The sequence below is a fragment of the Strix uralensis genome, chromosome 3 (assembly GCF_047716275.1).
Source record: "Strix uralensis isolate ZFMK-TIS-50842 chromosome 3, bStrUra1, whole genome shotgun sequence".
Lineage (NCBI taxonomy): Eukaryota > Metazoa > Chordata > Aves > Strigiformes > Strigidae > Strix > Strix uralensis.
Window position 1 is genome coordinate 93,065,540 of NC_133974.1, and position 14,142 is coordinate 93,079,681.

At 37.6% G+C, this 14,142-nt stretch overlaps 1 protein-coding gene across 8 annotated transcripts in view; it reads left to right on the forward strand.

The window, feature by feature from the left end:
* The window catches only part of LTBP1 (latent transforming growth factor beta binding protein 1), a 213,123-nt gene that overhangs the window by 80,596 nt on the left and 118,385 nt on the right, over nt 1-14,142 (forward strand). For all 8 annotated transcript variants that reach the window (XM_074863371.1, XM_074863363.1, XM_074863365.1 and 5 more), the window contains one exon: nt 12,204-12,428. In XM_074863371.1, coding sequence (XP_074719472.1) covers nt 12,204-12,428 — 225 coding nt within the window. The remainder of the gene's footprint in view (nt 1-12,203; nt 12,429-14,142) is intronic.

The following is a 14,142-nucleotide window of genomic DNA, read 5'->3' on the forward strand; positions in this document are numbered from 1 at the left end:
AGTTATTCAGGACTGCTTAAAATTATACTGCAACATACTATTTTGTGATCTGTTTACATTTTGTATTCTGCAGGAAATTGTTTTAAGAGTTATGGTTTTTAAAAAGTATTGCGAACTTGCTACGCTTTCAAACCGAGCCTTCCCTAAAGATTTTATTTCAGTTGCATATGTCTTGCACAAATAACGAAATTAATATCAACACACTGTAGAAATCTGAAGAAATGCCTGGAGTAGCTTTTCTGTATGTGTTAGCAGCATTATCAAAGGTCTGACACCGGCCATTTGTAATGCATCAATTCCTGATAAACAGCAATTAGTGGTTTTTTCCCCTTAGTATACTGATTCTAGGTTTAACTCTTGTGTTATACTCAATATATCAGGATCAGCTCTAATAAAATCAATAGATTCACCAAATATGATCAGGGTGAGTCATTGCTTAACACTCTGTCTAGCCCCTTGCCTCTAACAATACTGTCTGAATCATCTCAGATATTGAGAATATTAGAAGCAGATTTAGCAAAGAGTGACTGTGAGCATCATGCCTGTTAGTGAGCCAGAGTCCTCCTGTCAATCATTTCTCAACTACCTTAATTTTTGCTATACCCTTTTTATGTGGGGTAACCACAGCTTTGGGCCATTTTCCATGACAGAGCATGCCTTTTATTTTTCTGATAGCATTTCAATATTCTAATACCGTTTTTCAGCCATCCCATTCTTTCTACACTATAACACTTCTATAGTTTTTTGGCAGCTGTTGGTCAGATGGTGCTCATTTCAGTCACCTACACACAGGTCTCCGGTTGCATTTGACATGTCTGAGGATATCTGGCTTATATGAGCATTGAAGGATGCCATACAGGTCCTGTGAGACTCCCATGCCCTTTAGACCCACATTGAGGGATGGGTGAAACACATGGGGGCTTGTCAAATGTCTCTTGGTTGACTTCGCATACACATCCTCAAGTCACCAGCATCCAACTTTTCTTCCTGAGATGTTTTGAAGTACTGAGTTTAAAACTGAGGAAGATATGAGTAGTACAGTGAAATTATCTTGTGCATGTTTGTTCTGGATTTCTTGCTGATCATGATGCTCACTCAACAAATGTCTAGTTCTCTATAATGTATTGCAACCTTGTCCTTTATGATCCCAACCTGCTCCCCAGTTTTCAGTAACAGAATCTCCCATAGCTGACAATGTAGTCTCCATTAAAGAATGAATGATACCCCACTACTGAAGTGCTTTTATAATGAAAAACAAACATAGTGGGATAAGCATGTAGACTGAGGTAATCTTAAATGTCAACATCTATGTATGAGGTGCATGTTGAAATCTACATTACAGGCAATGGAGATTTGAGAAATTTGTTCATCTTGCTCTAATACACAGAGAACTAAGGCAATACCTACTTGACTGGTTTTTCTTGGATGAGTTCTCACAGCTTTCCATCCCCAGTGAAGACAGCATCTCTCCCTTTTTCATAAATGGACAGTTCTTCTTTTGTAGCTGTGGTGGTTTAGTCCCTGCCGGGGTCTGAGACCACAAAGGGAGTGAAATACAAAGCCCCGGGGCTGAGATAAGGAGAGGTTTAATACAACAGTGCAACAGCAATGCAACAAACAACAATAATAACAATAACAGTAACAGTAATGACAATGAACAGAGCAAAATATCTACCAATACAGCAGTGAGAACAGAGCAAATCCCACAGTACACGCGGTAACCGACTGTCCCGCTTCAGCGCGTGGATGTGATGTCAGCATGGTATCTGAATAACCCGGCTAGAGCTCCCCCCCACTGCTGGGGAAACTTAACCCTATCCTGGCTAAACCAGGACAGTAGCGTATACCTAATTTGTTATACTTACTGCACCTTACTTACAGTGAGTTGACACTACCACTAAGTGATGCTAATCACTAGACAGCCTTTCAGCAGCTCACATAAAGCTCAATTACTCGTGGAGAGTAACGGTCATCCCGGAAGCTGCGCCTGTACTTACCAGTTGAGTTAGAGAATGAATTTTAAATGGAAAGTTTGCTGTTGGGAGATATGAAAATGTAAAATGCCTGAAGATAGTAGGTGATCTGATTTTGGGATGCTTTCTCCTACTTGCCTTCCTTGGTAATTGCCATGTAGTACTGCATTAAGTAGCATCACAGAAGTTCTTCCAAGTAGGCTTTCAGGTACTACATGATTTGTTAAAGCCTGGTGCTGATAGTGGTGTATGGAGGAGTTTGAGAAAAACTAGTGAAGTACAAGTTCATTTAAAGAGATTGCAAGAACAGTGAAAACATTAAGAGACTAGCTGGACTGCATTCTAGCACTGGGCTTTCTTTTTGTAGTGTTTCCTTTCTGTTTATTTTAAATGTATTAGTCTAGATCTGTAATAAAATTTAAAAAAAAAAAGAAAACAAACCTGCTGTAGTTCCTGGTTTTAGAACTACATTGTCAACATGTATAGTGCGAAGAAAAGGCATGTTTGTCTACGGAAAAGTATAGAAAGTTTCTTTTATAAAATGATATGACTGCAGCCTGAAAATGGTCATGGCTACAACAAGCACATAGTACCTATGTGAAGTTTTTCTTCACAAATATAACCATGCGACAACTTTAAAATAATTGATAAATCATCAAATAGCTATAGGCATGATGACAGGTATTGAGCTTCCTTAGTGCAATGTCTTTTTTTCCCCCAAATGTTTAATATGTGCAGTATGGCATTTCCTGGAGTTTGGGAATATTTTTTTTTTTTTTTGAGAGGAAGAATCCTTCTAGAGCAAGAGCAATTCTCCAGGATTCTTGGCAGCATATTTTAAAGTGTAAAATCATGCCTGTCCAGATGGCTTTAGTGACTGCTACTTGTTCTACTCAGTGCTTCTCAATTCTACTGAGTTCAGTCATGAGACTAGATTCAAGCTAAGAACAGTGCTCTGCATCCAGTCTTCAAAGCTACCTCTATTTTTCTCTAAGTCTACTTACATGATTTTTCTTCAGTAAGGATTCTTCGATAAGTGAAAATTAAAAGTAGAATTGATGGTAGAAAAAAATATGGAAAAGTATGAAAAAATTGGAATTACTTCTGGAAGTGTTCAGTCATGATTCAGCAAGGAAGAAGGAAGTCATCAACCTGATTTTGTAATAATGAGTGGGATGCAGGGGGATCACTGATGACAAGTGGAAAGGGGGAAAGTAGTGATAAAGTATAAATTAAAAATTACTAAATATAGAAAGTTGGTAAGGATAGCTGAAGAATTCACAGAAAAATATTTCAGGGTAGACATTAAATATTACATGAGAAGTCGCCCATTAGTGGTATAGGAGTGTGGTGGTTTGACCCTGGCTAAATGCCAGGTACTCACCAAGTCACTCTATCACTCCCCCCCCCGCCTTCCCCCTTTTTTCTCAACAGGGCAAAGAGGGGAAAGAAAATAAGATAGGAAAAAACCCCAACCCTTGTGGGTAAAACAAAAGCAGTTTTAATATAAGCAAAGCGAGGCAAAGGTCGGCGCACGGAAGCAAAAAAAAGAAAACAGATTTATTCTCTACTTCCCATTAACAGGCGATGTCGGGCCTTCTCAGGAAGCAGGGCTCCAATACGTGTATTGGTTGCCTCGGAGGACCAAGGCTGATGCCGCCCCCTTCCTCCTTTCTCCCAGCTTTATACTGAGCAGACATCATATGGTATGGAATATCCCTTTGGTCAGTTCGGGTCAGCGGTCCTGGTTGTATCCTCTCCCAAGATCTTGCCCACCCTGTCCCACTGAGGGGGGGAAAATGTCAGAAAGAGCCTTGGTGCTGTGTAAGCACTACTCAGCAGTAGCCACAACGCCAGTGTGCTATCAACACCCTGCCAGCTCCCAACATAAAACACAGCACCATGAGGGCTGCTATAGGGGAAAACCAATTCTGGCTCAGCCAGACCCAGTACAAGGAGATAACATATGACAGACATATTTATAAAATTATTACTATTCATAGAATAAAAGCAGAAGGATTTGATAACTATTTGCTTTGTGTGTGGAAACAATCTGTCCAACATACATGCATTATACAGAAATGCCCAATTACTTTCTGGAATGTTAGTACCTAGAAATACTGATTAGAGGTGGTTTCAGAGTACATGAGAGCTGTTAAATCTAGTCTCATCTAAATGATGGTCTCATCTAGTACATGAGAGCTGATAAATTCAAGATAACGATCTGTATTAAGGGACTGAAAGGATGAAATCTCATGCTTTGTGAGAAGGATACAATGTTCTTTTCCTCTTCTTTAAAAATAGAGGTCCACGTTGGAACAAAAAATAGATTACAAGAATATTTCTCAGTTTCACAGTCTGAGAGATATCTCTAAGTAGCTTTCTGGTTACGTTAACGAGCCTTTTAAGTAGAGGAAACAAGAATCTCATCCTCAACACCGTTTAGTCCATCTCAGAAAGGGCATAGGCATACCATTTTTACAGCATGTCCTTGGAAACTTGCAAACAAATGCTGTGTTACACCATTGGCAGGAGATGGAGGCTAAAACTCTTTTCCCCTTAATTGTTCTGCCTAGATTCCTCACACTGAAATATGGGTATTTCATCTGTTCTGTCTTAATATGATACAATGAGGGATGCATTTCTAGGACAGTTTATCTTGTCCCTAAAGCAATCCATTTTTAAAAGCCCTATGTTCTCATAATGTTTAGAAGTTTAGGGTGGTCTTTGCAGCAAAAAAATGATTTGAAGTCTTATGTATACTTGTTAGTAGTTTCTGGATAAAAAAGTTTTATATAAAAGGAAGGTGCGTACATCTGTATGTGGCATGAACACAGAACTCCTCGCTCTGCGATTCTTAGAGGCAACCTGCTGCTTTGGTTGTCTTGACAGAGTTGAATGTGGTTGCAGTTGGGTTAGAGTGGAGTAAAGACAGTTGTCATTACTTGCATGCAATTCATTCTCTTGCTCAAGAATTCCTTCTAAGTTGAGTTCATCCTTGGACTCTGATGTTTGCTTACATCTTTAATGTTAACAGTCTTAAAATGTCATGTGCACTCAACTGTAAACTAACAAAATGACCCCTGCAATGCAGCTTAGCATTAATATTGTTTTGTGGGAGAGGGAGATGTTAATAATAAGTGATTATGTATAATTCCTGAGAGATGTCATCATTCTGCATTTATCCTTAGTGCTGTGGGAGGGTTTTTTAATAAATTTAACAGGGCAAATGTAACAAAATAATTTTACCTACAGAAAATAACATTTATATGCAAAAAAGATTGATTGTATTTTGGAAGTATTAAACTTGTTTCAGGGCTGTTCTTTGTGGCTAACTCTCTTGGTTTTCTTTGAGACTTCCCCCCACCCCAAAAACATGCATGATCCAGACAGGAATAACACCACAAAGCTTGTTTATTTTGGCAATAATTTGGTTTCCTTGTCTGGATAAACAGCAGTACTTATGATCCGATTTCCCAAGTGGGGCTGCATTATTTTGTTAAAGGTTCCTTGGTAATAATAGTTTAAAAATATAAGACAAATTCTAGTTAAGTCAATGACCATGTTAATTCACAATAGCTGAGAACCCAGTTTAGTAGCTGCTTATTTCTTCTTATCATACCATTAGGTTTGAGGTAGGTTTCTGTTTTAAATTTTTCCCTGCAGTGTTGCAGATCTTCTTTCCATAGGAAACATCTGAAGTGCCTTCAGTATCATGTTCAGCCTTTTAGGATGATTTCTGTTAATGTATTGCAGCATTCAGAGTAAAAATTTGTTTGATAAGATCCTTGTTATAGTATTTAAATATCTACTGATAAACAGTGTGAAGGTGATAGTCTAAGGGACCACATTTGGTATAGCTCCCCTGTATCAGTTTCTGGTCAGAAACCTGGAATAATGGAACATACCACCTTGAATGGCATAAAGTAGGTTTTTTCCACTTCTGAATGTTTTTAGTTGTTTTATTTATTTCTGACTGAACAAATGTGAATGTTAATGCACCCACTGAAGTGACTACTGCATTTTTTCACAAGATTAAGACTTGGGAGTTCATATGCAAAGGAACGTGCATAACAGCTTTGAATATATTCTACTGATGATGGATATAACTACAGAAGCATAGAATAAGGCGAAACAAAATTCTGGAAATATATAAACTAGATTTTGACGTTCTTATTCACAAATGGGATTCATCAAGTCTGATAAAAACAGCCCCCAATAATAAAGAAATGTACTTTGAAGTGAAGATGTTCTTTGAAGTATGCCCCTTACCTATACTGTTCTAATGTCTGTCATTCCTACTAATTTGCAATTATTCATTGTAAAAATATTACACATTTAAATTCATGCCATTTCAGGGGAGTCTATATTTGTGTAAGCTAATTTAAAACTACTTAAACTAGTAATAAACCAAATGAAACTATTTACTAGAGAGATTTCTATATGAAAACTCTTTCACTGAATTTTTTACTTTTTATCTTTTTGGTGTACCCAACTAAGAAAGTGTGCACTGTTGTTCTACCCACCTTTCCTGTACTGATTTTCCACACCCTTATAAACATCTTTCAAAATATAATTGCATGTTACTGTGCATATTACAGGTTATGAATCTACCTGAGTTCTTGCTTTATACTTAAGCCATTGTTTATGCCCAAGATTGCGTTCAGCAAAGGAAACTGGAGGAGAGCCTCAAAACATTTTTCCCTTCTTGTTGAATACTAAAGATTTCATTAGAGAGTGCTGTGATGGGGAGGTTCGTCCCCCATGCAATACTGCCATTTGTCACATACCCTGACTGCTCTCTTAGCAGTAGCAGAGAGTAGCCATTTCTACAGGATTGTTTATGTCTGGAACCAGATCTGGTGCTGTCCTCACTGTTTGGATCAGTGAATAGCAGTGGTAGGTAACAAGGAGATTTGGGGGTGCTAACTAGGCTATTCACATAAGCCGGGCATCGCTTTTCTGTTTTCAGTGGTGAGCAAAAAAGAGCATTTTTCATCTGCTGCTGAAGCTCTCACCATCAGCTTTACTTTTAAAAATTGTTCAGTTGTTGCAATAGAATGTTTCTCTTAAAAGTTGTCAAAATTCAAACATTAGGATAAATTCAGAAGTGAATGTAGAGCTGTTATACTATTAAATCAAGGTCAATTAAAGCTTCATTTCTTTTTTCCTTTGCTTCCTAAAGCACAAGCTTGTAATATCAAGATAATCTTAATTAAAAAAAAATAAAATTAATTAGTTGGTTACTTAACTTGCAACTCCTGTACTTAACACCTCTGAATTACCACGAGGAATCTGAAGAGAAAAACATTTAGGATGAAGTAGTTAGAAAATTGAGGGACAACAAGACATGTGGACAAAAAAAAAAGTAGGGGAATGGGGAAGAGCCTAAACTGGAGGATAGCATCATTATTGTAGCTTATGTCTGTGTGCTTTTTGTGAGTTACTGTTGAGAGTTTCTGCAATTAGAAAGTAGAAATAAGTTTGGAGCCATTGCGCAGATCTATATGTAGCACTTACGGGTTTCAACTTTTACCTAAAACATACAGTGTTTGGAGGCTCTACATTACAAGAACGTACTTCCCCTCAGTGAATGCCATATCTTCTTTCCTGTGAAAAATTGTGTTTGGTAGAACTACGTGCCAGTCCCTGCACTTTCTGTGTGCTTAGTAACATCATGGATGAAGGATGCCCAAAGAGATAGGGGGCATGTAGTAATGCTGCATAACTGTGTAGTACTCGGAGACAAAATTAATCTGCTGATTTGTGATGCATCCAGTGTAAATACTGTAATCTAATGAGCAGTTTAAGGTTTTCCTTGGAGAGCCTGTTGATGTAATTGAATAGTGCTTACACTTGAATAGTTGATAGTGTGTAAGTAGGAAAGGCAAAAGCGAGATAGAAACTTGCATGATCCCTGAGGTGTAAAAGAAGAGAAGTTTGGAGTCAGATAAGGAACATTTCAAAAGCCATCTTCATTTTCTTCAACACTGGTTATAGGAAGGGAGTTTCCATCTGTCCTAAGGGCTTGTTTGGGTAAGCGTGGGCTATTTTTTGAGGATTAGGAGGATTTAGGTGCTTGGAATTTGTTTTGTTACATAGTATTTTAATTAAATGAAAACATTCGTACTTGATTAAATTAGTTTGTCTGGAGCTGTTCAAGGTTGTTTAGATATCTTGAAAACAAATTAGATGATGTAATTACATGGACAAACTGTATATCAATGGTTTCCTAGCTTCTTTGTGGATGATTTCATGCCCTATTCTTGTGTTTCCACCCCATAGCCATGGCAGCTTTATCAGGGTTCATGTTGCAAATGTTCTCCTTCTTCTATGTATTCAGCCTTTCAGAGACTCCCTGTGGGGGCATCTCGATGCACCTTCTCTGCTTGGCTCATTTTGAACAGTGATACCCACCAAGCTGTGCCAGGCTCAGGGGAATTAAGGCCTTTGGATGCTAGAGAAATCCAAGCTTGCTATTACCAATTAATTTCCCAAGGAGGAGAAGAATACTTACAATGTTTGTAATTCTTTAAACCTGTCTCTACATTTCTAAAGGGTGGATGTTCATTTATATTAAGAAATCGTTAAGTTTGTTCAATTGTATGTTGGCTGATCCTTAAGAGACAGTTGAGAGACTTGACTTACAGCAGATCTAAGTGAAGAATTTGTTGCCTTTCTTAGGTCCATTGATACTTTCTTTGTTTTGTTTGTAAGATACCGATGTGTGAACTGAAATTTCTTGTCATCTTGTGCAGACCTATCTTCACATTTTTATCAGGCTCTGAGCAGCTAGAGGGTTTCATACCATAAAGGATATTTTTATTTCCTTTTTTTTTCTTTTCAGAGGAAATGGCAACAGTCCATTGAGAATCAGGCTCCAGTGTGTCCTTTGTCTGAGTGCCAGTTGTGAACATACATGCAAACCCAGCATCTTCTAATGGTCTCTCCCAGCACATGGGTCTGGTTTTTGTCGGGAATGTCCTCTATGCCTGAGGCAGTGTTCAGCCATTCTGTTTAAGTTCTTTAACCTCAATGACAAAACAAAACAAAGCAAAAAACTTTCATCAGAAGTTGAGCTGTTCAAACATACCCTGGCTTTATATCCTGTTCCTGTCTTAAGTGGTCCTTTCCCCAGGGCTCTTTGGTCTTTGTTAACCTGAAATACCCAGAGCCTTGTTAAGAAAAAATAGCATTTCCTTCCTCTGCCTTTTTGGAGGCTTAACCCCCCCCCCTTCAGCTCACTTTTCTCAAATGGTCTGTGTGTAATGCCATCTCTGGTGAAGTTCTGTGCCTGTGATCTCCAGCACCAGTGCCATAATCAAATGTAGCCCTTTCTTTGGGCCATAAACTAACTGAGGAAACATCATGATTAATGTGTCTGTGTGCTTATTATACCTATTTAAAATTATCAGGTATTTTATTTCAGTGTAATTAATTTTTCATTTTTTGGTGTTTGGGTTTGGTTTTGTTGTTTGTTGGATTGTTTTTTTTAAAGTTCTCATAATATTTGTCATTTGAGATTATCAAGTTTCAGTTTTGCCTGGCAATCACATCCCCTTTGTTTTTACATGGCTGAGTATAACTTACAATTGTGTATTTCAGAATTTTTAAATTTTTGTTACAGAATTTTATATTGTCAGAATAGATTTAATGTATTCTTATTTAAAATTCATTCCTCGTAGATTAGGCCAGACCTTCAAGATGGGTAAATCAAAATATCTCTACATAAATCAGTTGACCAAGTGATTTGCACCACATGCTAATGTGGGCAGCTTGGAATTTTTATTTTCTGTTATATGTAAATACTGATACATTAAACATTCTTCATTATTTACCTCATACTAATTTGTTTGCACTTATTTGCACAAGTTATTTGTGTGAATATCCACAGCAGACAATTACAAAAATGGACATGAATGAACTCTTTTCTACTGGTATTTTCCTTCCCAGTATTGTTCGCACAAACTTTTGTTTGCTTGAAAGCAAAGCTTTTCACATGCCCATCCACCACCCAGCGGGCTCCTGCAGGAGTAGAAAGCCTGAAGAGCACCCTGTAAGGCAGAGATACCTGCACAATATGGCCTTCCAGACACCAACTGCTTTATAGGAACAGGAGCTTGGAAAAAAAAAATTCATTTTGGTGGAAATACTGGGTATATTTATATTGTTTAAAAGCTGAATTTTGCACATTACCTTGTTGCCTTGAGGCCAGAGGGGCGGGAAGAAAATCTGTGGGATAGGCTTCTTGCACTCAAAGAATTCCTCAGTGAGACTATTTCTGTTTGCCTTTGTTTCACTGTACTTCTTTCAAACACCAAATTGCTGTCCCTTTAATGCTACTTTACACTATTTCATTGTGCAACGTTACTTTTGCAGGAAAACCACCTTAGCTTTCAACCTTGCTCAGGCAGATCTTTATAAGTACCTAAAATTCTTTGTATGTTGTTGCCATTACAGTAAACCTGTGGTTGATCAGGGAGAAATGGTACCAGAGAGAGAGCAAGCTGTCATACTTTAATTACTGCTGTGGTCAAAAATCCTTCATTTTGCCCTGAATTAACAGCCATTCTTTAAGGGTATCTTTTATATACTCAGGTAAAGTCCCAAGAGAGTTGGGACCCAAAGAAGTGAGGCCTGCACTGGCACGGATAGCCTTCCAAACTCAACTAGGCCTTTTAGCACAGTGCTACAGCTTGAAGTACTTTCAGTCAGTTTATATGAAATGAAAATATGAGATAAGACAAGAAAAATATTAAATATACATTTGCAGGAAAATTGGAAAAACAATTCTGACTGTTTACATTTGTGCATGGACCTATCTGGTGATCAGGCATTGCCATTCCAGGCCCTGTCAATACAACATGAGGGTGCTCTGCGATGAGCCGGGCTGATTGCGCTGTTTCTTGAGTGCTCTTCCTGGGCCAAGTGAATTACTCAGCTGGCTTGGAACTCCTTGGACTGCTGAATGTCCTACTTCGTCTTCTTGCAACACACAAAACGCAGGTTCCTTTTCCACTACTGATGTTTTATGGTATTAATAATAGCAACAGGCTACAGTTGTCCAGAGATCACACTGCTTTCGTTATCAACAGTTCCATTATCTACAGTTTCTCATTTTTATTATAATTCGATAAAGCTCAAGCAATACCAGTCCAGCAAAATGCCATAAATACTGTAAGGTTTAGGTTTTTATTTAATTATTTTTACAGTCAGAAGCTGATAAATGGATACTGTATGCTATTTCTCCAAAAACCTTTGATTTCTGAAAAAACTACCTTAGTTTGTCTTGAACAAAAACTTACAGTATTTTTCCTGTTTTTTTTACATCATTCAGTTCTTGAAAATGTTGACAGCTCAGCTAGATTATGGTTAATTATAAAGTCCCACATCGTATTTTTAGAAAGTGGTGAACCATGCCTATTACTGTTTGTATCTCTGAGTTAAGAAATATTTTTAATTTGATGTTGACATTTTTCATGTTTCATCTGATAATTTATATTGCTGTAAATGTGCACAGAAGTAATTACCCTAGTCTTTATATTGGACATAAAATATTTTAATGCTTTGGAATTTGTCTCGGAAATCATTGAGTAGAATCAATATTTTATGATCTTCATGGGTGGGTATACAAATTAGCTTCTTTCATCTGAGAGATGGATGTTAAGCAAAAATCTAGATACTCAGTAAGACATGGTTGTCCAGAGATTTACGGTGAAAATGGAAAATTTATTCCCAGTACTTTCTACTTTCTGGTGAGTTTTTCCCCAGTCTTCCAGGGAAGTGTATGTGGTTCAGGACTTTCAGAAATGAGAGGCTGACTAAATAAGAATACCTGTACAAAGGTAAGAATAAGAGGTGCAGCCAGATACCATATTAATTTAGCATCTTGCTTAATAGCATAATGAAATAAAATAGCTGGGATTTCTAAGGAAAGAATGTGTTTGCCATGTTTGTCGTGGAGAGAAGATGCAAACAAGGCAGAGGTCAAAAGGAGGGTTTGTCATGGAAAGAAGGTGCGAACCAGGCAGAGTTCACAGAGGGGAAGGGAAATGGTTCTACCACAAGGCAATTAAAAGTGCATGTCAGATGGATAGTCGTTCCTCGGATGTTGGAAGAACAAAGGGCCTAAGCCCTATTTCTTTCCTCCTCAACTTCTGTGTGATATGTGGTCAGGTAACACTAAAGCTAAAGTTATTAACAACATTTTTCTTTCTGTTTTCATTTCAGTTATTTGCCACCTTCCGTGCATGAATGGAGGCCAGTGCAGTTCTAGAGATAAATGCCAGTGCCCTCCTAATTACACTGGTAAACTTTGTCAAATCCCTGTGCAGACTGCCAATACTCCAAAACTGTACCATCACCCACAACAGGTGAACAAGGCTGTAGGATCACAAATTATCCACTCTACTCATACTTTACCACTGACTATGTCTGGACAGCAAGGTGTAAAAGGTAACTTTTTTCTTGATAGATATTTTTTCCTTTGGAGTTGATTTTACTAACTAATTTTGAGTATCCAAACAGTAATGATAGTGATCTGTCTACATAGTTTGAATCTTAACACCACAACTTGAATCATGAGCTCACCAGAATGACTGGAAAGTATTTTCTCAATGACTGAAATAATAAGAAATAACTACCTTTGAAAAGAGTTTATAAGTAAATTTACTTCATGTTATGGTGGAATTTAATGCAGATTGTAGAGTCAAAGGATAATGCAGAGGGTGTCTTCTAAGAGTGTAGACCCATTCAGAAAGAGAATGGTTGTGGCTGAACAGAGTCCATAAATTGCAGTATACGTAGATGGAAAGTTGCAGGTGATTCCATGGTTACTAGTGGAGGGAAGAGACAATGCTTTTCAACATAACAAAATTTAAATCTAATGTAAAACTAAAAATACAGTCCATGTTTATCTTCGTTATATCGTTTGGTAGAGTCCTATAAGTTAATTTTGTGTTGAACTTCTTAATGTAGGTATGCCATGATATGATTCAGTTAAATAGAACATTCTGTCGAGGTCATATAACAATATCATAGAAAAAAATGGTAAGGGTTTCCTACTGCTAGTGCTGTGAAAAAGACAGAGGATCAGAAACAAGAAAAGCTGTGATGTTAATCAAATTTTGCTCAAAGAAAGTTCAGTCAGCTTCAGGTTTCCCCATCCCCTAATACTTTTTTGTGAGGTGACAAGTTTTGATAACCTTGAAGAGAAGTGTTGAATTTGTTTCCTGTGTGTCCTATGACTCTAGGCAGCATTTTATCTGGGTGACATCCTGTCCATATGGAGAGACCTCTGCAATTCAATTTCACAACATACGAATTAACATGAATTTTGTTTGTTTGAATTGCCAGATTACCTCTCCAAGATTGCTACCTCTGAGTAAAAACAAAATATGTGGGGGAAAGATGTGGGGAAGCTTAGTTCTTGGCAGCTAGTTCCTGAATAACTTTGCTAAAAGAGGCAAAACTATTTATATGTTTGCGATAAATATAATCTAAGGTAGTGATTCTGTTTTCAGAAAGGGACATAGCTGTGAAGGAAGTGTTGACAGTATCATCCTGGAAACACAATATTTTATAAATGCTTTTAAGTATCCGCTCCGTCTTTTCAATGGATTTGTTCTCTAGGGACTGCTGCACAGTCCACTGGGAAATAGTTTCCCCTGACACATTGGAGTATTTGTCCCTAAAGCTCCCCAGAACTTTTTTGACTAAAAAAAAAAAAAGGGGGGGGGGAAGGAGTGAGAGGAGTGTATAGTTATCTAAACATTTAGTAGAGCGGCAGTTTATTTCTGTGACTATTTAATTCCAGATCAAATTACTTTAGACAGTATGGTGGACCATAAAAAAAATTTTTTTAAGGCAGTTGTTTTTCAGATTTAGAGTTGCTGTCTTAAAACATAAAACACACAGGTTTCTCATTGCTAAAGAGTTTTACCTCTTGAATATTTTTTTTCCTGACCCTCAAGTCCTCATGAGAACCATCAGCAGTCACAATGCCTTTTACTTTCTTTCCATGCCCAAATGAGGATGTTGGATTGTTGAGAGAGGAATGTTTCATTTCTTTCAAGGAAAGAATAAAACAATTTGTCCTGAAATGGCTGGCAGAAATTAAAATTAACCAGCACATCTAGGCAGTGATCCAAGACCTGGATAGGATTGTGGT